The sequence below is a fragment of the Dipodomys spectabilis genome, unplaced genomic scaffold, assembly GCF_019054845.1.
Source record: "Dipodomys spectabilis isolate Male_0828 unplaced genomic scaffold, ASM1905484v1 ptg000001l, whole genome shotgun sequence".
NCBI classification, from domain to species: domain Eukaryota; kingdom Metazoa; phylum Chordata; class Mammalia; order Rodentia; family Heteromyidae; genus Dipodomys; species Dipodomys spectabilis.
Window position 1 is genome coordinate 12,621,505 of NW_024870678.1, and position 26,991 is coordinate 12,648,495.

The 26,991-nt window shown below is 34.7% G+C and overlaps 1 protein-coding gene across 1 annotated transcript in view; it reads left to right on the forward strand.

Moving 5' to 3' along the window:
• Hsf2 (heat shock transcription factor 2) overlaps positions 1-26,991 on the forward strand; it is a 30,212-nt gene that overhangs the window by 634 nt on the left and 2,587 nt on the right. The window contains exons 2-10 of the mRNA XM_042666482.1: positions 7,404-7,512; positions 7,654-7,781; positions 8,522-8,646; positions 10,678-10,753; positions 14,569-14,630; positions 16,310-16,397; positions 18,567-18,715; positions 19,354-19,593; positions 20,432-20,537. Coding sequence (XP_042522416.1) covers positions 7,404-7,512; positions 7,654-7,781; positions 8,522-8,646; positions 10,678-10,753; positions 14,569-14,630; positions 16,310-16,397; positions 18,567-18,715; positions 19,354-19,593; positions 20,432-20,537 — 1,083 coding nt within the window. The remainder of the gene's footprint in view (positions 1-7,403; positions 7,513-7,653; positions 7,782-8,521; positions 8,647-10,677; positions 10,754-14,568; positions 14,631-16,309; positions 16,398-18,566; positions 18,716-19,353; positions 19,594-20,431; positions 20,538-26,991) is intronic.

Genomic DNA, 26,991 nt, shown 5'->3' on the forward strand with positions numbered 1-26,991 from the left:
GTTCGTGCACACTCATCCTCGGGCCGGGCCTGGGGATGGGGACCCGGAGCCTCCGGCGGGGTGGAGGTGGGGGGGGATCCAAGGAAAGCTTTCTGCTGTGCGCCCCGATTCCACGCGCGCGCACACGCACAACACACCCCTCTGTGCGCATCTGCAGTCGTCGCGCGGACAGAATCCGTCGCGAAGTAGGTAAATGACCCAGAGCAGGTTTGGGTTTTTGTTGTGAGTATCTAATAGAAAAAAATCAGACGAATTATTGTTTGGGAACGGGGCCTTTTGTATATACTACATCATTTAAAAAAATATCACCATCATAAAAGTGCTAACAGACAGTAATTTAGGAGCTAAAAATGATTCACTAAATTTCACTACATGGTTACGTACGGTGGGAGCACCTTGTTTACTTTGTTCCTCTCTGCTGCTTCACCAGGATGGCCATGACCTTAAGCCTTTTATCTTGTGAAGCCTAAATTTCACGTCCACAGGTGGATTAGTGAAGAGGTGACCAAGACCCTTCGTAGTTACAACTAAGAGTCTAAGCCAAGTGGTTCAATAGTATATGTGTTGTAGTGTATATTTACTGACTGTTGGCATCGTTTTATGAAGGAGATTGGGTTTCCCGTGGTGTATATAGATATCTTCATAGATCTATAGATATCTTCTTAGGTACATACAGTGCTCAGAACAGTAAGCAAAGACTTTAAGAACAATGCCTGGCACCTATGATGTGCTAAATAAATGTTACCTCCTTTTTGTCCCTATTCTGTTACACTAATTTTCAGTTTTATTTACTTTTATCTTAATCTGTTTAGTACCTGAAACTACTACAATGTTATATTTTTCCTTGTATTAGACTCAGTTGTTCAGTTTTTACCTTGGGTTTAATTTTCTTGTGGTCAATAGTGTCACCTGGTTTTTTTTAATCCTTTCAAGGGGATGCTGTGTTAAGCATTTCATAAATTTTTTTCGTTGGACAGTGAAAGGTAAAATAAGAAAGCCAGCTACCAGCATGTACTTAAAATAAATAGATGTCTCATGCTTTCCCTCAGTCAGAAGGATTAAAAGTTGACAGGAGATTCGGCACAGGCTGTTGCTCAGCCATGAATTCATATTAGAAATTGAACTGAGATACTCTTCCCACTCAAGTTACCATACATTTTGCACTGTCTAGCATGGTATCTACCTAGACATATTAGTAATTGGTTTTAATTTACAGAGTATTAGACCTGTTGTTGGTTGATCTAAAACATCCTCAGTTCAAGTATCTTGCATTTTGGGGCAGTATCAAATGTGGAGGGTATCAGACTAACCAACCCATAGATACCTAATTTTGTGAATCCTAAACTAAGTAAATAACTTACTTTTTATCAGTCCCATTAAGACTTAGCTCTGTTTTAACTACTCATTTTCTCATACAATAGGACAATGCGAATGTTAACTACGTGAGGTCAGTTCCATGCCAGATCAGCTTTTAATAAAAGTCAAGAAAAATCTCTGAAAAATGTAATGGGGTAGAAATGATGAAATTACATTTGAAAAGAATCTTAGAGATGGATTTCTAGGCTTGCTGTAGTTAGATTACTTACCTGAAATTATATAGCTAACTCAGATTGGAAATGAGACTTTTTTTTTTTTGTTTTTGTTTTTGGGTCCGGTAGTGGGCCTGAACTCTGGGCCTGGGCGCTGTCCCTCAGCTCTTCAGCTCAAGGCTAGTGCTCTACCACCTGAGCCACAGCGCCACTTCTGGCTTTTTTCTTTTTGCTTATGTGGTGCTGGGGAATCGAACCCAGGGACTCAAGCATGCAAGGCAAGCGCTCTACCACTGAGCCACCTTCCCAGCCCCTGGAAATGAGACTTTTAATGCATATTTTTAAGCATTTCCTATAGTTTTAAATGTAGCATAATCCTAAACAGAGGGCATGTGTTTAGCTAGAAGCAACTGGAGAAATATGATATTCAGACAGAGATTATAGAGAATAAATTTAAGTTGTTTTACTCATATTTGAAGAACAGTTTTTACTGTTAAATTTGATAATTTGTATATTGAATTGAAACCATATAAATGAAGGAAAGCATTGGCAGGTCATTTACTTGGTCAGTGTTCTTACCTAGTTTTTCAGAATATTGCAAGACGGATTACTATTAAAGACCTCATACAAATTTGTTTCACCTTTTTGTGTACTCTTCGGCATTCTATACTACTTTTTTTTATTTTTTTAATCACCAGATGGATCACAGTGTACGTAGGAGGGAAAGGGAGCAAAACCAGAATTCTTCCAGTTTTCCTGTGGGATGAATTTAGACTTCACAATATCCTAGTATTGTTGAACATTCCAACAACTAATGGATTATTTTAGTATTCCAGAGTAAAAATAAGAAAGGACACATATTTGGTATCCAACATGCAATTTAGGCCTACAGAAATTTTGAGAGATTTATTTACAGTTAATTTTTATTTGTACACTTAGGAAAGATGAGCTACAGCCTTAAGGAATGAATGGTAAACATTAGGAAGTTACAGACTCAATTAAAGTTATAAATTTCTATTCTGAAGAATGTTTTTCATAATGTGGGGCTGAGCGTTATTCTTCATAAGAATATTTTGAGTATTCATAGGAAGTGCCAAAAGGTTTATTTAGACACTGGCAGTACCAGCTGTTACTACTTCTTTGGAAGGCTGCTAACATTTGTGGTAAATCTTAAGAAGGTACCAGTCTCCTACTGCAGTAGGTAATGGCTTTTAAAATGCTGAGGGAGAATGGAAAGAGTTCTGTGTTGCACTGTTTGATCCTCACAAGTAAGAGTTGACTTCAGATGCAAAAAGGTTATTTACTGGTATTAGGTAGGGATTGAGATACATAGAATGTTAGGAATAATAAGGGGTATATGTGAGGAAGAGTAGATACAAGCAAGAGACATCTCTAATATAAACACAAGTTGAAATTCTAAATATATAATATAGCCCATTTGGCTAAAGATGTATTCAGTAAGTTAATCATAAATGTTTATTATGCATCTGTTAGGGCTAGTCAGTGTGTTAGATACTAAAAATTGATTCAGCAATGCAGCAAAGTGCCTGCCTTTTTGAAGTTCACATTCTAGTGGAGGATACTGATTTAAAAAAATAAAACAGACAAAGTAATATGATTCCAGGTAGTGATAAGTACCAGAAAGAAAATAAATCAGAGTAATCAGAACACAACAATATATAAAATATTTAAAATGGGAAGTTTAGTAAAATTACTATTTTAGGGAATTGGAGTAAAGAAAACTAAAGTAGAAATCGTTTAGAGCAGCCACTGTTAATAGGACTGAGATAGAATGTCTAATTAAACACCTTTCACTGTAGGTTAAGATGCTGACCTTACTGAAAAAAGTATGGTCATGTCCCACTGAATGACAAGAGAAGTCATTAGTATTACACTGGTGGAATTTATTGGAAATCCATACATCATTACTCTAGGTCAAAGATTGACAACTATAGCTCATGTAGGTTAGTCATCTATTTTATAAGTAAAATGATCTTATTATCAAATAGCCTAATATATTATCTGGCTCTTCAAGAAAAGGCTTGTCAACTCTTTACATTACCCTAAATAGCTATTCCTGAGGAGATTTCTTACTAGAGAGATTTTTTTGAAATCTATGAAGTTGAGAGAGTGATAAGGAGAATTGCTCTTTTGAATGGTTCTTGAGAACTAGCTTGTACTCAGGATTGTGCTAAGGTCACCATAAAACCAGAAAGGAAAACCTCTTTCTCCTCTATTTATCTCTGTACTATCTCTGCTGACAGACAAAACTTGGCATTATGACAGGAAAAGAAAAAATATTTAAGCAATTCTGTTCCATATTTGAACAAAGAATGAATTTGGCATGATAATAACTGACACATAAACTGAGTGGCATTTGTAGCTATTTTAGGACAGGTGTAGTTTTTTACTAAGATTTGTTGAAGCAAGGCGGCCTGTGTGGTTGCTGTATATCTTTAGATAATGGGAAAGTGAAATCATAGAGGTAGGTAAAAGCAAATGATACAGATTCTTAAAGATAAGAGTCAGGAGGCTGGAAATGAGTGAATCTTGTAAGATCCGTTTTTCCATAAACGACTGAAAGTAGTGGTGGTTCTGAATAGACTCGCTGTAGAAGTGGTGAGAAATTGATACCACTTTGAAGGTAAAATGCAGAGACTGATGGAAAATGGCTGTAGTTGGAGGCTGTAGTTGAACTAAGAATATCTTACAGTTGGGCATGGTTCAGTAGTGGTTCAGTAGTAGAGTGGTACCTGGAACATTATAAATTCTGGGTTTGATTCCAAGCACTTCCCTCCACTCTCCCCACCTCTCCCCCACAAATTTGGCCTCACACACACAGATTTGGCCTGGGCAATAGGTTGAGTCCATTTCCTGAGACAGTGGAATATTAGAAGTTTGGCCATGTTTTGAGTATGAGGTGGGTCACTTTTATTATAGGCCGAGCAACCCTGTTCAGAACCATAAATGTTCCAAATCAGAAGCTCTCATGGATTTTTGGAATACTACCACACAACTTAAAAAAAAAAAAAAAAAAGTATGTGCACACATTTCAAATTTAAAAAAAAATCGGGAATCTGAAACATTTCCAACCCCAAGCATTTTGGATTGGGAATAACCTATGTTTGAAAATTGTTCCCTTTTGCTTACATTTGGTTAACCACACATACAGTCATATAGACAAGACACCTAGTTTCAATAGCAGTGGGGACATACAATGCTACAAAGAACATTTCTGAACACCTTGACTGACTTCCATACTCCAAGAAGTCCAAGTAGAAATGTCCAATAAATAAGCTGTTGAGTTTGACTTTGGCCATTCAGGATAAAGTTTGGAATTTATGAATGGTCAGTTAGTGAAATCTTGGACAGTAAATGAATGTAAAAAGAACATTGGGATATTTTTAATATTTAGAGTATGAAGACTCAAAAAATCAGAGAAGACTGAGAAGGAAGAGTGAGAAAACAGAAAAATTAAACACAGGTCATTAACTGGTCTTTACTAATAAATAATAATTGTGATACATTTTTCATCTGTTTTAACTAAGAATTTGTTTTAAGATTTCTTAAAGGTCCTGTATATTTTAAAGATATTTTTCTGCTATTGGAATATTTTATTCTGCTGTAGTTTCCAGTTCTTTTTACCTTAAAGGGAATATTTCCTCTGTCTTTGGAAAGATTTAAAGCTTTACAGTTCAGTATGTCTTGAATTGATGTGGAATTGATTTAAACTTCAGTTGCATTAAGTATATTCAGGCTGCTTTGTATCTATCAACACCATCAAGTTCCTGAAGGTTTTTCATCTTTACGAACTGAAACGATATTTATTAAATAGTACTTTTCATCTCTTTGCTATTCCTAGCTTCTCATAAAGTACTTATGTCCATCCATATTTGTCTTCTTAGTTGCTTACTTTTTGGGGAGAAGACTATATATAGACATGAATTGCTGAATCATGTTGTAATTCCAAGTTCAATTTTTCAAGGAATATTTTTTATAGCAGCTGTACTTTTATATCCTACTAGTGATTCATAGTTCAAGATGTTCAAGATTTCTTCATTTCTTCACCAAAATTAATTAATTAATTAATTAATTAATTAATTTAATTTATTGGTTGTGGGGTTTGAACTCTGGCTCTGGTCACTGTCCCTGAGCTCTTCAGCTCAAGGTTAGCACTCCACCACTTGAGGTACTGTGCCCCTTCCAGTTTTCTGGTGGTTAATTGGAGATAAAGAGTCTCATGATCTTTCCTGCCCAGGCTGACTTTGAACCATGATCCTCAGATCTCAGCTTCCTGAGTAGCTAAGATTACAGGCATGAGCTACTGGCTGCCTGGTTGTTTTTGTTTTTGTTTTTAAATAATTATTCTAACAGCTATGTAGTAGAATCTTATTGTGGTTTTGAGTTTCATTTTCCTATTGATTAGTGATTTTGAACATCTTTTCATGTGTTTATTGGCTACTTACATATTTTCATTGGAGAAATACCTACCTGAGCATGTTCATTTTTATTTTTTTTAGTGTTTTTGAATTTTAGGAATTCTGTAAATATTTATGATTACCAGATATATCATTTACAAATCTTTTGTCTTATTGTGAGTTGCTTTTCTACTTGGTCATATTCTTTGCACAAAAGTTTTAAAATTTGATGATAATATCGGATTCTTTTGCTTTTGTTTGTATTTTAGTGTAATGCATAATCATTGCCAAAAGCTCTTTGAAATTTATGGTTTTTGATGTTAATTTTTAGGCCTATCATCCATATTTAGTTTTCTTTGTATGGCATCAGGTAACTCCCACTTTTTATGGTTTTGCATGTGAACATTCAGTTTTTCTGCTCCCCTGTCTTCTATTGAATGGCTATGGCATTCTTGTTAAAAATACATTGACTGACTTTAGTTTTATTTTTTCTATTGATAAATATGTGGCTTTCTTCCAGTTCTATGTTGTTTTGATGACTGTATTTTTGGGGGAGGGTGTTAATGAGGAGTATTAATCTGGTAGCCAGATGCCTTACTGAATTATTTTACATTTTTTCATTTTCTTGTGCTGAAGTGCAATTATCTCTAATATAGATAATATTGAAATGCTAAGTCTCAAATATTACTAATTGTATAAATTTAAAATAATGGTAAATACTTCTTAATAGTATTTCAGCGAATCATGAAGCTTTTGGTTTGAGGTTTTCATCAGAAAGCTTAATTGCAGCCAGAGTCTAGTAGCTTACACTTACAGTGATAGGCACTTAGGAGGCTAATACAGGAGGACCAAAGGTCAAGGCCATCCTGGCCAGAAAAATTAGTAAGACTCCTTCTCAACTCATGGCTTAGTACAGTAGCATGTGCCTGTCTTCCCATGCCAGTGAGAGCTTGAGATAGTAAAGATCATGCTTCCAAGCCAGCTCAGGAAGAAGATTGTAAGAACTTTGTCTCAGAGGGAAACTGGACTTAAAGCATGAATCTGTGATTCCAGCAATGTTGGGAAGCCTACAAGTAGGCACATTGTGGTTCAGGTACACCCCTAGGCAATAAGTCAAGGCATTCTACTAAAAAGAACCAGTGACACAGTGTTGGAGGTATTACTTATTACTCAGAGTATAGCACCAGCTTAGCCGATGTAAGACCCTTAGTTCCAACTTCAGTTCCACAAAAAAAGAATTAAAAAAATAAATTGCACTTTGGTACTTAATAGTAATTTGCTTTTTACTGTCATTATCATGGAAAGAATATTGGTCTCAAAGTATCTAGAACTGCCCAGGGCAGGATTTTGGATGTGTGCTCATATACATGTATGCATGTGTGTATACATACATGCATATGTATATATGTGTGTCAGAAGACCTTAACTAATTGATCTTTTCTGGTTTGTTTTTTAGAATGGCCAAAGTTTTCTGGTCTTGGATGAACAAAGATTTTCAAAAGAAATTCTTCCCAAGTACTTCAAGCACAATAACATGGCAAGCTTTGTAAGGCAACTAAATATGTGTAAGTATAGGTATCGATTTGTTTTACTGTTCTCAGCCACTTATTTAACTATCTTTTTTTATTATTATGGTAAAGGAAATCCATAGAAACATCATTACTTACTTTTGTATAATTTTAGACTAAAATTTTATTTTTTTTCAGATGGTTTTCGTAAAGTAGTGCACATTGATTCTGGAGTTGTAAAGCAAGAAAGAGATGGTCCTGTTGAATTTCAGCATCCTTACTTCAAACAAGGCCAGGATGACTTGTTGGAAAACATTAAGAGGAAGGTGAGATAACATGAACATAAATTTAAACTAGGGTTTAAATGTAGTTTAGTAAGGATTTAAATGTAGATTATATTATAATATGGTTCATCAAAACTTTTGTTTCAGCTGTTGAAATTAAAAATATATAGGTATTGGTTGTTGAATTATTCTCCCTCCCCACCCCACTGTTTGCCTCCTTGTTATTGTACTGAGGGCTTAGTTCTCAAACATTTTTGCAAAAGAAAGAAAATTTTCACAATCTTCTGACTGAGGTAAAGGATCATAAATTTTAATAAAATGGCTCATTCCTCCTAAGTTAGATGAAGGAAAGTAAGCCTCTACTAGAATATTAGCTCTCCGAAAGAACTTTTTCTATAATGTAATTCCCTGTTCTATATTCAGTGCCTAAAATATTAAGTCCCTTTGATATCATGGATGGGCATCAGTATTACTAATTCTAAAAATTCAGACTGAAAGAAAATGACTGTATAAATTAATTAAAATGTGGAATGTGTGAAAAAAGAAGTTTGGTGTAGTTTGTCAGAAGGAAAAGGAAAATAAGTTTCTGTTCCTGGAAATTTAGAAGTAAGTGTTCCTTGCTTTCTCTCCTACCGAGCTGTAAAGTTTATTATTTTCCTAGAATTCTGTCCTGCACTTTTTGAAATCACATCTAACTTCCTTAATGGGATATAAAACCTTCTTAAAATTACATTTATGGATGTTCAATATACATTTGATTATCTAAGTCTACTTTTCGAAAGGTTTCAGCTTCAAAACCAGAAGAAAATAAAATTCGTCAGGAAGATTTAACAAAAATTATGAGTAGTGCTCAGAAGGTTCAAATAAAACAAGAAACCATCGAATCCAGGCTTTCAGAATTAAAAAGGTAAAGTATTTTTCCAAATAAAATCCTAATATAGGGTATTGGGTATGTATGTTGGAGATTGAAGGTGTTGGGTGTTTTAAGTACTATTGTTTTTCTGCACATATTTTCTCTATACTTGGGAAAATTAGGGGAAAAAAAGCCTTGATAGATTTTATCTTAATATTTTACATTAACCAAAAGAACATTTAAATCCAAGCACACCAAAAAAAAAATCTAGTACATAAGTCTTGTTGATGAAACAGTAGATCTATAAGTTACTGCAGAAAATAGAGTTGTATATGGTATTCATACACAAATGAGGGTCCACATTAAAAAATCCTACATATTCATATTTTTTATTCTTTTTTTATGGCTATTTCTTAAAATTCCTTGATGTGACCCACTTCTTGGGAAAAGTAGGACACAATAGGAAGAAAAACAAATGAGATAGTTGGCCTACTTGATACTTACTTCACAGAAGCTTGGAAAACTGTTACTCAAAGTTTTTCAGAAACATTTTGTTTTACTGCATTTACTAGGTAGCACTTTCCTACCTTACTACAATAATAACTTGTATGTATTTTAAGTGTGTTTACTTCTTACTAAGTAGCTGAGATTTTTTTTCTCTTTAATAGTTGCCAACAGCTTGAAAGTTATTTTAGATGTCTTCTTTCTTGTTTCAAATGTGGGACATTAGTTATTCCTTCCTGAATTATCTTCATTAAGAGTAACCTTGCACTTTGATTCATTGTTTGGATAACACTTAATCTTTCCTTTTTACGTATTTTTCTTTATGCCATTATTATATTTATGTTTTGTTTGCTGGCTTCTCTCCCTAAATATTTTGGACTTATTTTGCTCCTAAGAAAATTGTATCTCCGAATCAATCATTCTTTAATGCTTTTTTTTTTTTTCTGGTGGTACTAGGCTTACAGTGTTTGAGCCATACCCTCAAGCTTTTCATCCTTTAAGTTCTAATCCTTCTCCTCCTCCTTTAATAGCAGATAAGAGCATCTTTGAATTTCAGTAATGCAATAATCAGTAAATGATGAAAAGTCTTTTTTAGTACCTCTGTATGCAAATGAACATCTTTTATAAGTGCAGATTGAAGAAGGTGTCATTTGTAGAGATTAACAAAAATTGAAAAATTTAAATATTTTGTTATTGGATTGTCTTTTCTATCTTTTCACCATTCTACTAAGATTTAATAGCACAATTTCAGTTTTTTAAAGAAATGAAGGAAGAAAAAGAATTACTACTATTAGAGAAGTTATTGGTTTCATCTTTTTTTTAAGATGTTTTTATTTTTAATTTTTGCTTGAGACAATGTAATAGTTTTGGAGTTTGGCTTTAGCAGTTATGGAATTCTCTCTGACATTTTGGGAGATTCATTTCTGAACATCTTCATCTCATCTAGAAAAATATGGTTGTGTTTCCTTTCTTGGCAGTGTTTAGAGAGGATTTAAATAATTAATACACATAAAATGCTTAGCACACTACCTGGAGCATATTAAGTGCTAGGTAAATGTCACTTACCTTTGTTTATAAGCTGAGTCACAAGGTCTGAAGTCAGTTGGTAGCTGTAGTTTAAAAGTTACCTTGTTTTTAAACATAAAGTACTGAACCAGATGTTCAAAAGGAGTAAATTGCCTACTACTAGGTCAATGTAGGAACTTGTCTTTTAAGTTTTTTATCTGTATTTCCCTAAGTAGTAGATAATAAAGAAGTGATTCTAGCGTTGTGTTAAGATATCAAGATAAAGGTAATTGAACAAGTTTTCCTGGTCTAATATAAATATGTAATATACTTTAAAAAACAGGTATAATTAACTTTTCCAATATTTGTTTTTTGGGAGAGGTGGGCAGGTATTTGGTTTTCATTATGGTAGTATGTATTATAAGCTAAGCTAGACCTTACTCTAGTCTAAGCTGATCTTGGTCTCATGATCTTTTGCCTTCTGAGTATTGCTTTAGTATTTTTAATTAATGATATTGAGACTTGTTTTTTCTGATTAAATCTTATTTTGTTTGGTTTTTAAATAAATTATAACAGTGAGAATGAGTCTCTTTGGAAAGAGGTGTCAGAATTAAGAGCAAAGCATGCACAACAGCAACAAGTTATTCGAAAGGTAAAGATTTTTTTTTCCTCTGTGACTATAATTCACATTGTTTAGTAAATACTGCTTATGAGTAGCTAGTAATTGGGCTTAATTTCTTTATTTAATACATAATAATATGTATGTGTGTATATATGTGTATACATATGTACATATACATGTATGTTCATATATATGTATGTGTATTTCTCTTTACAGATATGAAATCATATTAAGCCAAGTTACGTATATGCTTTTTAATAGCATCCATTTCTCATTAACTAAAAATGATTATTTCATGTTCTCAGATATTTCAGTAGCTTTTAGTAAATGACATTTTGCATGGTAGAACAGTTTTAAAATCCTTTGTGCTGAGTGGCTTAAATGATGGTCGTTTCTTAGCATATGTTTATTATAAAACAATCTTTGAGAGTTTTATCTTTTTGTGGTTTTTTTTTTTACTGCTTTTTTACTGGTATAGATACAATTTTCAGATTACTTGACCACATTATGAGTTTATCAGTATTTTTTATTGTATGTATGCCATTATTAGTATATGTATATTTCATTTTATGATTGTCATTATTATTCTATACATAAAGCAAATAGTGTTGTAAAATAGATTCTGGATGCTAATTTGTAAGCTTAAAATCAATAGAAATGTTGGAATCCCTCCCTGGCATTGTGTGCTTGTGATTTAGTCTTTGTGTATCAACTTTCATTTGTTAATAAGAGATGAAGCATAAAAGTCACTAAGGCAGCTGTTTTTTTCTTATGAGTAAACTAGACTAAGCAGTAGGTCTTCCTGAAGAAGAGAGTGGGGGAGAGCTTGTTTCTGCTTAGAAAGCCCTTGACCTAAAAGTAAGGCTCTGCATAACTGACAAAATCGGCATCTAGTGAAACAAGCTTAGGGCAGAGATGAATAGCTCTTGGAGCCTAGTAGATACAGTAGTTTTCTGTATTTTCTATTCATAAAATGAAGAGTGAATATAGTGGAATGCAGTTTGAGTATTGAACATATTTGTAAGCCTCTAAGACTCTACTTTTTTTCCCCCTGAAGCACAGATAGGTAGTGGTTACATTGTATTTCAACTTTTTGTGAATGTTAATGCTGTTTGCTCAAATTTGTTTTTTTTGTGTGTGTGTTTGATTCTGATACAGGGGATTGAACTCAGGGACTAACACTTAGCAGGTGCTCTACCTTTTCAGCCATGACTGCAGTCTCTTTTTGCATTGGCTGTTTTTGAAGTAGAGTCTTTATGTTGAGACTGGAATGCCTGTGATTTTCCTACTTCTGCTTAACCATACCATGAGGATGCATGTGCCACTGTACTCAGCCATTGTGCTCTTCTCCCAAGATACAATAACAGATACAAATCACAACTTCACCCAACCATTACTGAGATGGCGTCTCAGAACCTTTCATGCTTAAGACTGGCCTCATATTTTTGATTCCCCAATCTATACATCCCAAGTAACCAGGAGTATAGGATTGAGCTATGCACCAATAGTTTTGAATCTCTTGTGTGAGTAGAATTTATATAATGCCCATTCAGGAGGCTAAGATCTGAGAATCAGGGTTCAAAGCCAGCCCTGGCAGGAAAGTCCATGAGACACTTTATTTTATTTTATTTTTTTATTGTGAAAATACTGTACAGAAGGGTTACAATTACATGGGCAAGATAATGAGTACATTTCTTATCGTCCGTGAGACTCTTATCTCCAATAAACCACCAGAATATTGGAAGTGGTGCTGTGGCTCAGTGGTAGAATGCTGTCCTTAAGTTGAAGAGCTGAGGGACAGCGCCCAGGCCCAGAGTTCAAGCCCCATAACCGACAAAAACAAAAAACAACAAAAAATCTTACATAATGCATAACAACTAGTACTATTTATTCTGCCTGTGGAATTGGTTCTAACTGCTGTGTAATGTTTGGTCTTGGATTGAGTTTACATTTGTCAGGTACCACTTACAGGTCCTCAAGTTCAAAAGTTGGATGCCGTAACTGTCTCCTCAGGGGAATAAGAAATCTCTACCTATGATGCAGAAGTATCAAAAGAGAACTAAGATAACCAGGTGGCAGTGGCTCACACCTGTAATCCTAGATACTTCAGGAGGCTGAGATCTGAGGAAGTCAGTTCGAAGCCAGCCCAGGCAGAAAAGTCCGCATGAGATCCTTATCTCCAGTTGACCACTCAAAACCCAGAAGTGCTTCTGTGGCTCAAGTGGTAGAGCACTAGCTTTGAGCACAAAGAGGCTCAGGGAAAGCACCCAGGCCTTGAGTTGAAGACCTACAACTGACAAAAAAAAGAACTAAGAGAATATATTTAGCTGGTGATTCAGTGGCATGTAACATTCATAAATTTAAAAAAAAAACAAAACTGAGGTTGACCAGGAGCCATTGCTCATGTCTGTAATCCTAGCTACTCAGGATCTGAGATCTGAGGATCACGGTTTAAAGCCAGCTCAGGCAGGAACATCTGTGAGACTTTTATCTCCAATTAACCACCAGAAAACTGGAAGTGGCACTGTGGCTCAAGTGGTAAAGCGCTAGCTTTGAGCTGAAGAGCTCGAGACCCACAACCAACAAAACCCCAAAAAACTGAAGTCCAAAGATAATCTTTAAACCTAAACATTGTCTTTATTTAGAGCTGTTTGTATTTTCACTTGCATTAACAATTTAATGTCTCTAATGCTGTCTTAAAGTGTTTACATTTTTGTCCATTGAAAAGTTGTTATTGATTGTAAAGCAAACCACTTAGTGGTCTCTTTGGAGAGAGATATAAAATGTTCAAGGTATGGGCTGGGAAGGTGGCTCAGTGGTAGAGTGCTTGCCTTGCATGCATGAGGCCCTGGGTTCAGTTCCTCAGTACCACATAAGCAGGGGAAAAAAAGCCAGAAGTGGCACTGTGGCTCAAGTGGTAGAGTGCTAGCCTTGAGGTGAAGAGCTGAGGGACAGCGCCCAGGCCCAGGGTTTAGGCCCCATGACTAGACCCCCCCCCAAAAAAAAATGTTTAAGGTATGTATAGGCATTTTAATCTGTTTTAATCATGTAATTTACATTTCACAAAGCTGAGAAGCAAGTCTTCTTTAGAGTCTATTCCTTCAGTCATTTTTGTTTTATATTCATAATCTCTCAGTGATACACTGCTTTTCATAGTTTACCTTTTTAGTGTTTTTATGTAGGAAGTTGACAGTGTAATTCCCACATATATACATAAGGCAATGGTTCTCATATATCAGTGTTAACTAAAATGCTTGCTAAAACATGTTACCGAGTTCCACCCTTGGAATTTTATACTCAGTAATTGTGTAGGGAAGTTGAGAATTTACATACCTAACATATTCCTAAGCGATTGCTGCTGGACTGTAGACCAACTTTTAAGAAACAAGGCTATAAAATATGAGCGTTTGTGTACATACTTTGTCCAGTTTAATAGATTTCCTTACAAATTGGTTGAAAATCAAATCATTCTGTTAACTATGAGCAGCAAATTTTGGCAGATACATCTCCACTTGGTAACTTTTTCTAACTTGAAAATTTATGATCTCTTTGGAGAAAATTAGTGATTTCTTTTGCCTATAATTATATTACCTATTATGAAAATAATATTGCCTATCAAATATCAGTTTACTGTTGTGCCTCATAGTATAAAATGTGACTTCAGCAAAACAGATAACTGATTTAAATTAGTATTTTTTAATTCATAATATGCACCCAACTTCCAATGTTGATGTGTGAGATACAATGTAATCTAGAATAGAGAACATCTATCATCTGAATCAGTTTTATAAGACTTGATGATGTAGACTAAATGAATGGTTCTGTGATGTGTTTTTATTTTTCAGATTGTCCAGTTTATTGTTACATTAGTTCAGAATAACCAACTCGTGAGTTTAAAGCGTAAAAGGTAAGTTTTTATGATAAAACATTTGGATGTATATATAAACCAACAGTTTAGTGTCTATAACCATTAGTTTCTAAACATGAATGTCCTAGATTTGCCAGATGTGCCAAAACAACAGTTCTTGTTAAATTTCATTCTTAACATCTTTACTTACCTTAAAGATTGAATGCCCATTATCTGAAATGCTTAGAATTAGAAGTGGTTTGGATTTCAATTTTTTTTCAGGTTTTGGAGAATTTCCATAAACATGAAATATCTTTGTAATGAGAGATATAAAACTGAACTTGAAATTTCTTTATGTTTTATACATACCTTATGCACTTAATCTAAGGTAATTTTATACAACATTTTAAATAATTTTGTGCATGAGGCAAAGTTTATAAATAAAGTAAATGAAAGGGCTGGGAGAATCTTTCCCCCGTCTAGGGACCCTGAAAAACTGAGTGTTGTGTGCTTGAATTTGATATGAGGTGAATTTTCCATTTGGAACATCATGTTGCTGCTCAAAAATCTTTGAATTTTAGGGCTGGGAAGGTGGCTCAGTGGTAGAGCGCTTACCTTGCATGCCTTGAGGTCCTGGGTTCGATTCCTCAGCAACACATAACAAAAAAGCCGGAAGTGGCGCTGTGGCTCAAGTGGTAGAGTGCTAGCCTTGAGCTGAAGAGCTGAGGGACAGCACCCAGGCCCAGCGTTCAGGCCCCACGACCGGACCAAAAAAAAAAAGAATCTTTGAATTTTAGAACATTTCAGATTTTGGATTGTCAGAATAGTGTTAACGTGTCTTCTTCATGCTGACATTTTTCTTACACTTTTGAGTGCTAACTTTCTTACATTTTGAGTGCTGACTTTACAGACATACCTGTACCTATGGTTAATAAAAAATCTGTTTTTCATTCAAATTAACATCTTAAAGTAGCAGTAGAAAATCCAAGTGAAAGGAAGTCTTAGAAAAAGAACCTTTTGTTAGAAGAAAACAATTATTTTATTTGATCTTTTACATTCTTAACCATAATTTGGTTGCTATACCTGTTAATATATTAACTACTGTGGCCAGTGTCACATTTAAGCCAGATGAATAATTGTCAACAGGCATAGCTAGAAGGTTAAAAAAAGATTACCATCAGGTGCCAGTGGCTCACACTTGTAATCATCTCTAGCCAGTAGACTGAGATCTGAGTATTGAGGTTCAAAACCTGTTCAAACAGGAAGAGTCCTCCTTAGACTCTTATCTAATTAACCACCAGAAAGCCAGAATTGGAGCTGTAGTTCAAGTGGTAGAGCACTAACCTTGATGGCAAAAGCTAAGGTACAGTAACCAGGCCCTGAGTACAAGTTTGATTATGATTAGAGCTTTGTGGCTTTAACTCTTCCATTAACTAGTAATATACCTGTTGATATTTTAGTATGTAAGTGTAGTTTATAAAGAACTGTATAGTGCAGTAGACATTGTGGTATGTTTTAGAGTTGTTTATATTGTATTTACTGTAACAAAAGTTATGTGGAAAACCAGAAAACTAAAAGTCTTAGTTTCATCCCCAGTTTCTATTGCTAAGATACATAGAAGAATTTCTGTGTATTCTTACTGAAGATTTTTGTTCACTATTGAAGTAAACATTTTTCAATATAGTTAAATTTCTAGAAGTTTTAACCATTTATTTCTGAATATTTCTTCTGATTTCCAGGCCTCTACTTCTAAATACTAATGGAGCCCAAAAGAAGAATCTATTTCAGCACATAGTCAAAGAACCAGCTGATAATCACCATCATAAAGTAATTTTTCATGTATATTTTATATTTATTTTCTCAAACTAAATTTTATTATGGCAGTATTTCAAGGAAGTTAAGTGAATAATAATGTAAGTGTTCATTCCCTAGCTCTATTAAATCATTAAATTTTTTGTTATTTGCTTTAGATTATTTAAGTAACAAATTATTGCAAATATAATTGTTCTACTTGCCTATTTCCAAGTTTGCTTTTCTGTTTTTCTATCTTGCATTAATGTTAATTTCCATGCTGGTTTTATATGTGTTAACTTAGGAACAGTACATTATGTATGTATCTATCTGTAGCTGCTTTTAGTTGGTGTTACTTTGGGGATTTTTAAACCACATTTAGTGCATTTCAACCCTGTATAAAAATTGAATATCATATAATTATGATTGTGCAATGTCTTGTAGTTTTTGTTGGTTGTTTCCAACTTTTTAAACAAATATGCATTAAATAGGCTGCTTTTCTCTAGTAATTTTAAGATACTTTTTTTTTTTTTTTTGTCGGTTGTGGTGCCTGAATTCTGGGCCTGGGCGCTGTCCCTCAGCTCTTCAGCTTATGGCTTGCACTCTACCATTTGAGCCACAGTGCCACTTCCAGTTTTTTCTGCTTGTGTGATGCTGAGGAATCGAACCCAGGGCCTCATGCATGCAAGGCAAGAGCTCTACCACTAAGCCACCTTCTCAGCCCCTTACCTTTGTTTTTGTCACAAGCTCTCTGGATAATTTGTGCAACTCTGATGGCATATTAGTCCACCATCAAGTCCAGAGACCAGACCTATTTTTATGATCTTAAAATCTTTGTTTCTTTCATTTTTTGTGGTTTTGGGAATGGACCTTCTTAAACAGGATGGCAAAGTACTTCTACTACTGAGCTACTATTCTTACTTTTAGGTCATAGAATTCTTAAATACTGCTTTGGGTTTTATTACTGAACTATGAAAATGATTTAGTTCTTGGGCAAAGTAGCACTAACATCATAATTGACTCCTAGTCCCACTTTTATTTCTAAATTATCAAGTGTATCTATCTTGCTTATAGGATTGTATACTTATGTTAAGCAGATGAAGATTTTTAGCCAACTGTATTTATGTATTTTAAACTGCTTCATTTTTTTCTTGGTTCTGGGCTTTGTGTAGTCAAGTTTTTTTCACTCAAGTCTGGTGCTCTACAATTTGAGCTAGGCCTCTGCTCTGGCTTAGTTATGTGAAGATGAGATTCTTGAGGATTTGTCTGTCTGGCCTTGCCTCAAACTGCAGTTCTCAGATCTCAGTCTTCTGAGAGCTAAGATTGTAGACAAAAGCTATCAATATGACTGCTTCATATTTTTTACCTCTTGGTAACTAACTAGTGTTGAACACTTTTGTGTTATAATCATTTTTACATTATATTTTTTGTATTATAATAACTTCAGTTTTGAGAGTTGGATTTTAAAAAAATGGATAACTGGTGAATGTACCGGTATCTTAATTAAAAAATTAAAACTTTGCTAAAAAATGTCAAATTGACATATAACTATAGAATAGTTGAAGTGTTTTCTCTTACACTAAGGACAAAACATCAAACAGTTGTTTGCGGTAAAATAATCCCCATCCATCACATATCTGATAATGCTTGAACGTTTGAAGGCTTAAAACTTTTTTATTCTTTAGTTATTAAAAGTGTGTTAGAACTTGAGTGCCACCTGTAATCCTAACTATTCAGGTGGCTGAGATCTGAGAATTGCAGTTTGAAGACAGTCTAGGCAGGAAAGTCCATGAGACTCTTATCTCTAATAAGCTACTTAGAAAAAGCCGAAAGTGGCACTGTGGCTCAAGTGGTAGAGTGCTATAACCTTGAGCAAAAGAAAGAAGCTCAGGGATACCACCAGACCCTGAGTTGAAGCCCCAGGACTGACAAAAAATAAGTATGTTAGAATTTGAAGATCTTTCCATAGAAACATTTTTGGACATGATGTCTTCAGGCTGTTTTACAGTAAAAGTAATAGTTATATAGACTACAGATATGATTCATGTCTGTGAATTGATAGAAAAGTCCAAGAAAAGAACTTTGCTATTTTGCTTATGATTGTGTCTACAGTAAATATCTGTAATTATATTATCTGTGCAGTTGTTTTTTAAATGATACCTTTTATAGTCCCTTTGATTTTGCTGTTTCTCCCTCTCTTTTAAGGTTCCACACAGTAGGACTGATGGTTTAAAAACAAGAGAACGGATTTCAGATGACATCATTATTTATGATGTTACTGATGATCATGCAGATGAAGAAAATATCCCAGTTATTCCAGAAACTAATGAAGATGTTATATCTGATACCTCTAAGTAAGGAGCTTACGAGATAAAATTTGTGAACTATTGGCACTTTCCTAGTTAAAGTTCTTCTGAAAGAGTAGTACCTACCTATCTCATATTTAGATTATTTAACTGGAAAATTAAGCCAAATTGTTAAACAGATAAAGCCTTCCTCACAAAGTAAATAATGACAATTAGTTGATCCTTATTTTTGTTTTTGGAACTAAATACCTCTTATTGATATTTGTGGCCTTGTATTTATTTATTTATTTATTCATTCATTCATTCATCATTCATGGAGCTTGAACTCGGCCTGGGCGTTGTCCCTGAGCTCTTCAGCTCAAGGCTAGTGCTCTACCACTTGAGCCACAGCGCCACTTCCGTTTTTCTGGTGGTTAATTGGAGATGAGTCTCACGGATTTTCCTGCTCTGGCTGGCAATCCTCAGATCTCAGCCTCCTGAGTAGCTAAGATTACAGGCGTAAGCCACCAGCATCCAGCTGGCATTGTATTTTATGAACTATCAATGTTTATGATTAAGTTGCCTACCCAAGAAATACAAGCCTCTTAATATGTTTTCAGAAGTTTCTATGGAGAATGGTGGATAGAGTGAATTTATTGAATGTCTGAAAGTGTAATTGGTTCTTCTTTCTCATTTTACTGATCTAGCTGTAGCCAGTACCCTGATATTGTTATTGTTGAAGATGACAATGAAGATGAGTATGCACCTGTCATTCAGAGTCTAGATCAGAGTGAACCAGCAAGAGAATCCTTCAGTTCAGGAAGTGATGTCACCAACCCTCTAATGTCTAGTGCTATCCAGCTAAATGGGTCATCTAATCTGACCACAGAAGATCCTGTGACCATGATGGATTCCATTTTGAATGATAACATTAATCTTTTAGGAAAGTGAGTGCTCATAGATGTGTGAGGAACTAATTGCTTTCTGAACTTCACATTCTTTTGTATTTTTAGTTATCTTTCTTTCAGAGGGTCAACCCATCCTGTCTGTTTTTCTGTTGGTCAAGGTTGAGCCATGAAATGAAATGAATTAACTAAATTAAGGGTAGACTTGGAGTGTTTAAATTTTTTTTTTATTTTTTTGGCAGTACTGATGTTTGAACTCAAGGCCTTGTGCTTGCTAGGCTGATGCTCTACCACTTGATCTACTCTCCAGCCTTTTTTGCTGGTGAGTTTTGAGGTACGGTCTCAAATTTTAATGGTGGAACTGGCCTTGATCATGATCTTTCTGCTCTCAGCTTCCTGATAAGCTAAGATTATAAACTAAGATCACAGTTAAACTACCAGCACCTGTCTAGTTTTGGAGTTTTTGTTAGCAGTTCTTCAGATTTTTATAAATGAAATATTTGTTTGGGTATCTATTTCTACTGGTACTATGAAATAGTATAATTGCCATTAAAGGATTTAGGACAAAAGGAAAGCCAGTGATTAATACTAGTGAGATTAGTATAAAAGTGATTAGAGTAGTAGAAGTATTAGAGTCTGAGTTAGAAGATAAGGTACATCTGACTATTATTGCAGAACCTTCTGTAAACTCTGAAATTTGTGTGAAGGCCATAAGCTCCCAATCAAATTATAAGGAATCCCAAATTTTGAATGGAATATTTCAAATGTAAGAAATGGTAAGCATTCAGCAGCTAGTAAGGTTGTAATGTGATTGTAAATGTAAGAATAAGGAAACCTAATAAATATTCAATCTACTTAATCTTTTTTTTTTCCCCCTTAGAGTTGAGCTGTTGGATTATCTTGACAGTATTGATTGCAGTTTAGAGGACTTCCAAGCTATGCTATCAGGAAGACAGTTTAGCATAGACCCAGATCTCCTGGTTGATGTAGGTACTTTGGGTAATTTTTGCTGTACTGATAATTTATATACTTATTCATATTACTTAAAAAATCAATACATCTTCTTGTTTTTATATTCTATACTGTTTTTTTTTCTTAAATGAATATTGTCAGAAAGGATGATGATGTCTGTTAGGAACATTCAAGGAGTGTCGTCATTACTGTTACTCTGAGTAGCGGTTCAGTTAATATTTCGTAACATATTTTATTTACTAGTACTACTAAATCTGGTCTTGTCCAGACTTGTTGCTGTGCTGTTTAATTCTGAAGTAATGTATCATCGAATAAAAATCTGTGGAATTAGTAATAGAAGTACCTAGCCAGGAAACACTGTGGGAACACTTTTTAATCCTTTGGGAATGAACATTTTCCATTCAACTGTGTTTTATTACATATGCTATATTGTTTTATATTTTTGTATCTTGTGTCCTAAAGTTTTCTTGCTTTAATCCTTATCACTACCTGTATGAATTCAATTCTCGTGTTGTCAGAACTGTGAATCTTTGTCTAACCATATTACTCACTCATTGCTCACTCATTGCTACTCATCCGTGCCTTATGCAAAGCTTTGTCCCCCTCAGATGAACCTTGATCTCTCTACTATTTCCACATTTCTTCTTCATTTTTTTCTGTCTTTATTCTGGAAAGTTTTTTGCTCTTTTCTGTGTTCTTGCCTTACATTAAAGCTTCTCTTACCTCAAAAGATTCTAGTCTTATTAGTTAAAGGTGTCATTATTATTAATGAGGCTATAAGGAGTCAATCCTTCTTATTACTTCAGTCTTACTTTAGTTCATTATTTTGCCCTTTCCCTCTGGATTTCTCATCAGTCATTGTTCCATGGCATAATCACTTTTCTGGAATCATCAGCACCACAAAAGATACAGTTTTCCTTCCTATGCTTACCAGTTATAATCTTTAGTGAATTCTATCAACTCTGTTCACTCATTCTGGAGACCTTTCTCAATCTCTATCCCTTACAGGCAAGGATGTGGCACAGGTAGTAAACACTTGCCTAGAGTTTCTTTCCTTTAGATACCTCTAGAATGAAATCTCTAGAAACCTCTAGAATGAATTCTGGCTATTGGTCATTTTAATTCAACTTGGAATATTATTTCTCTTAAATTTTCCTTGTTTGCAGAAAGTAATTTACTGTGCCCCGCTCCTCTCAGGAGCTGTGATTGTTTTCAATTATGTATCATTTCTTTGAGCAAGTTAAACCAATTTATATTCTTGCGTTCTGCTTCTCAATTTTTTTCCTCTGAACTTAGTTATTAATTATTAACTTTGCCTTCAGTGGATACAAATTGTAAAGTGTTTTCCTATTAATGCTTTGCTCTTTTACTATTTTTGTCTTCACTACAAAATTTTAGAAATGAGTATTATTACCTATTTTTACTCATTCTATTCTGAAACTATGACTGAAATGTCTGGCTTTTTTACTCTTAGCACTATTTCTAGGTATTGGGTTGTTTTGTTTTACATAGTGAGTAGGCTTTGTGTGTTCTGTGTTTTTGTTTGTTTTGATTTGGTTGTTTTTATAATCCGGTGATTTAGTGGGAGGAAATTTGTTTAGAATCATATGGGTTTGAGTTCTGTTCCTGCTCACATTATTAAACATGGAAAAACCTGTCTCTTTCTGTTTCTCCATCTTTTAAGTCTACATAGCTTATGCCTAACATGAAGGGCATTGAAAGTATTCTAATTGGCATTATTGGTATTACAATATTATCAAATATTATACATCAAAATTGTGTTTGTTGATTTTAGAGGTACTAAACCTTTGTTTTCTTTTTATCTCTCTAACCATTCTGTTTCTTCTAAGAGCTTTTCTTCCTGCAGTCTTGTATTTCCGAGACACTCAATTTTGTATCCTCTTTTATTTTTGCCTCCCCTGTAAAGATCATTTGTTTTGTAGGATTACTCTGAAATGTGTTATCTCCAGTTCTTAGTAAACTTGGCTTCAATTCTAATTCTTTGCCTTTGATAGCATCAGTTGTATCCTCAGATTATTTGTGCTCAAAACCAAATATTCATTCTTTAAATTAGCTATCCTTTTTTTTCTTTTTTTCTCTCTCATAGGGCCTGAACTCAGGACTTAGGCTATCCCTGAGCTCTACCACTTTAAGCCACAGCTGTGCTTCTCATTTTTTGACTGGTTACTGAAGATAAGAGTCTCATGGGAACTTTTTTGCTGGGTCTGGCTTTGAACTGCAATCCTCAGATCTTAGCCTCCTGAGTAGCTGTTAGGCTTCCAGGCAAGACCCACCAGCATCCAGCAGGTTTCTTATTTTTTATAGTATCAGATGTCAATATACCTACCCACTGAGGATAGTTATCACGGAATCATCTTGAATTTATTTCCTTTATCTCATTCATTCCTGTCTTTTCTGAAGTAACATTCACAAGCCATCCCAACTTTGTATTTTTATGTTTACTTCTCTCATCTAGGATCCTTATTTTATCCTTGAATTAGGTTATACTGTCATAAACTTTTAAAATGTCCAATTGTAGGTTGCTTGTGTTCTAAGCTAGCAACAAAGATGGTCAGATGAATAAGGATATTGTAGTTTGTGGGTTCTGTAGTGTTTGGTTAGAGTTCAGTTCGCTGTTTTAGATTGTCATACGTGGTCTAGTTTTTTCTACCACGTATCTGCTGATAACACATAGAAGTATTTCTGAGTCGGGAGTAGGTGTGTGGAACAAAGATGGGAAGAAATGAGTTTACACTAGTGGCCTTTCTATGGCACCTACCCTCTAGAGGAGCAAAATGGAAACAGGCAGGCCTCTGGAGTCATGGAAAGTGGTCTGGCAGAGAGTAGTAATCATGTGCTGCTGTCTGCTTTCAAGACTGTGAATTCCTTAACTCTTCAGGGATCACTAGGTGATACAAAAAGAAAAGAAGAAAATTGGGGGGTGGGAGCCAGTAATATTTTTACTGCTACTGTGAGCTTTCAAGGAACTTAAATGAGAGGAATCAATGTAGACAGAATGGAGAGTGAATGTGCCAGTGGATTCTCTGCACTTCATTCTATCTTATGAACCATTGTTATGCTCATTCTTAGAAAATACTAACTTAATGCCTGTATTCTGTTAACCTAGCCATTCCTAAGGCTCTCATTACTGATAGGATCTGGCCTCATCAACGGACTTGCTTTGCTCTACCTTTTGAACTTTAGTATTTACTGTTCAGTTCAAAACTTCTTTGTCATTTGGACTTGGCTCATTCATTTCTAGAATATAATCTGGTTTTTATGTGTATGTGCGTGCACACACACACACACACACACACACACACACACCTTCAAATCTTTTTCATCTCAAGCCCTAACACTTCTATGGGAACTGATAAATGTCACACAGCTTTATCAGGTCTTTTTGTTTCATAATATGTATGCATGTGTGTGCTTTCTCCCTTCTCATTCTCTTTTGTCCCTAGTACTTTTAAGCCCTACCACCCTTTGTTAATCTTATTGGATTGTATCTGTACATTTGTTGGCTATTTAATGTTGGTCTTACCTTGTTTAGATTGTAAGCTCCTAGAGAGCAGAAATAATGTCTTCATGATGTTTATTATTTCTCGGATACTTAATAAATTCTCATGGAATGACTGATTTTGAAGTTTATGACTTAAAGTTACATTTATAAATTGGGTGAACTAAGGAGTACAGCTCATGAGCAATGATTGACACTTATCTTCCCTTATTAGGTGAGATTAAACACTTGATGTGTAGTTAAGGTGCTACTATCACATAAATTCTATACATTTATTTTCAATTAAAAAATACTCAGTGAAGCCTGTTATTAGGGCATAGGACTTAGCCCTTGCTACCTCATGATGCCAGAATCAAGTAGGGAGTAGAAGTGAAAGAAATAAAAATGAGTGGAGAATAATGAAGGAGGTGGTAATTAGGGAAAACCACCATTGTTTTGTAGAAGAATTCTTTTTTTGTTGTTATTGTTTATGGGGCCTGAACTCTGGGCCTGGACTCTCTCCCTCAACTCTTCAGCTCGAGGCTAGTGCGCTATCACTTGAGCCATAGCGCTACTTCTGGCTTTTTCTGCTTATGTGGTACTGAGAAATCAGACCCAGGGCCTCATGCATGCAAGGCAAGCACTCTACCACTGAGCCACCTTCCCAACACCCCCGCCCCACACACACACTAATTTTTGTAGAGGAATTCTTTTTCTTTTTTTTTATTTCCGGTTGTGGGGCCTGAACTCCTGGGCACTGTCCCTCAGCTCTTCAGCTCAAGGCTAGCGCTCTACCACTTGAGCCACAGTGCCACTTCCAGCTTTTTTCTTTCTGCTTATGTGGTGCTGAGGAATCGAACCCAGGGCCTCGAGCATGCAAGGCAAGCGCTCTACCACTGAGCCACCTTCCCAGCCCTGTAGAGGAATTCTTAACATAAAATTTCATCTAGTACATTAGACTACCTTGCCCTGTTTTTCTTTTCTGCTTTCCTAATTTTGTTTTTTATTGTAGAAACTTTCTAAGGACTAACACTTCTTCACTCAACAGGGTTCTATAAAAAATTTTAACATGCAGTTCTTTTAAAATTTATCATCTTTCTAGTTTGGTCTTTCAGCTTTTCATTAGTTCTGCACAAATGAATTCCAGTAATATAAAAGTAAGTTATAATCCATGTCATTCAGGATCCATAATATAAAAATATGAGAAAGGCTTAGTAAGTAGATAGTATCATTCAGTTACAAATATTTTAAAATACATTTGTACCTAGTATGTTTTGAACAAGATAGATGAAAAGTTAGCTTTTTGTTATTCTGGTTTTGCCCAATACTCGCACATATGAGATTCACTTAAGTATGACCACACTTGCTGGGAAATCACCTGACCATCCTTGGCCTGTTCAGGTATATTGTTGAAATAAGTATAGAAAGATTTTTTTTTCATGCTTTGTAAGCTGCATTCTTATTCCTTTGTAAATAACTTCTCAGCTTTTATTTAATTGGGAATTTACTGATACCCATATTCTTGTATAAGTTTCTTCATTTTATTGGCATATTGAAAAAAATTGTACTCATTGGAGGAAAGGCTGGTTAAAAGAGTGAAGTTCTGGCCTTTTCTTTCTTCAACTATAAAGATTGAAGGTAATAAGAGCATTACTTGGGTTTAGCAAGTGTTAGCAAGCTTTTCAATGAGTATTAAGGGCAGTTACAAGTAAGCATATGTTTGTAATTGGTTATTTTGTACAGCTTACTGACAAGTGTAATATAGAGTTTTAATTTACACATAATTGTTTAGGAACCTTATTTCATTGACTACAGAGTAAATCAAGTCTGAATTCCAGTGAAGTCAAGATCTAAAAACGAATACTCCTAAACAAATGAATAAAATCATAAGGTTGAATTTTTCTGTTATGTTAGGAAATAACATAAATGTTCTTACTTTTTTTTTGTTTATGGTATCGGTGATAGAACTCAGGGCCTTGCTATGCTGGGACTCTACCACATGAGCCACACCTCTAGCTTGAATGTTTGCTAGTTATTTTGAAGGTGTATTTCACTGAACCTTCTTATCTGCACTGGCCTCAGCCTCAGTTTTGTAAGTCGGCAGAATTATAGGTGGGAGCCATAAACCACTGGCACCCTTCTATTACCTTTGTATTATTTATTTTAATTTATTGTCAGAACTTTGGTTTAAATTCAGAGTTCTCACACTTGGTAGGTTGGCCAAGATACCATTGAGCCATGACTCATGACAGATTTTCTGTATGTTTAGCCACCTGTCTAACTGAGAACCTAATACTAAGTTACTGATTATCATTTAGTATTTGGATCATTTAATCAGTGTCTGGCATACTTTTTATGTAAAGAGACAGCTAATAAATACTTGTTTTACAGGTAACATGTTCTTTGAACTATTTGGTGCTACAGTTACAGTATAAAAAGTTATGGTTTTAAAAAGCAGTTATAGATGATATATAAAATAATTAGATAAAATATAAAAGGACTTTCAATAAGAGTTTTTTTAAACAGATGGTATTCTTAATTTGGCATGTGGACTCTAATATGCTTGTTTTATAGTATAAAATTCTGTCTGTAGTATAAAATTTGGTAAATATATATAATTATATTGTCAGTTATATACCTAATGGTCCATGTCACGGGTTAACTTAGTGAACATGCTTTACTGTACATTTATTGCTAGACATTGAGCTATTATTCTTATACTATTCTGAAAATTTTCAAAGTAGTATAGCAAAATATATGTTCTATAAAACTCAACAAATTAATTTGAGACTGACTTTCATTATAGTTCTAGTAAAACTGGCATATCATCTATCATTCCATTTTTAATATATATGACATGGTCTATGACATTCAATCAGGATACTCTGTAGTGCTGCTGTTTAACCACTGCTAATGAATAAGAATTGTCATGGGAGACGAATCTATAGTTCTGGTCCTCATGTTTTTAG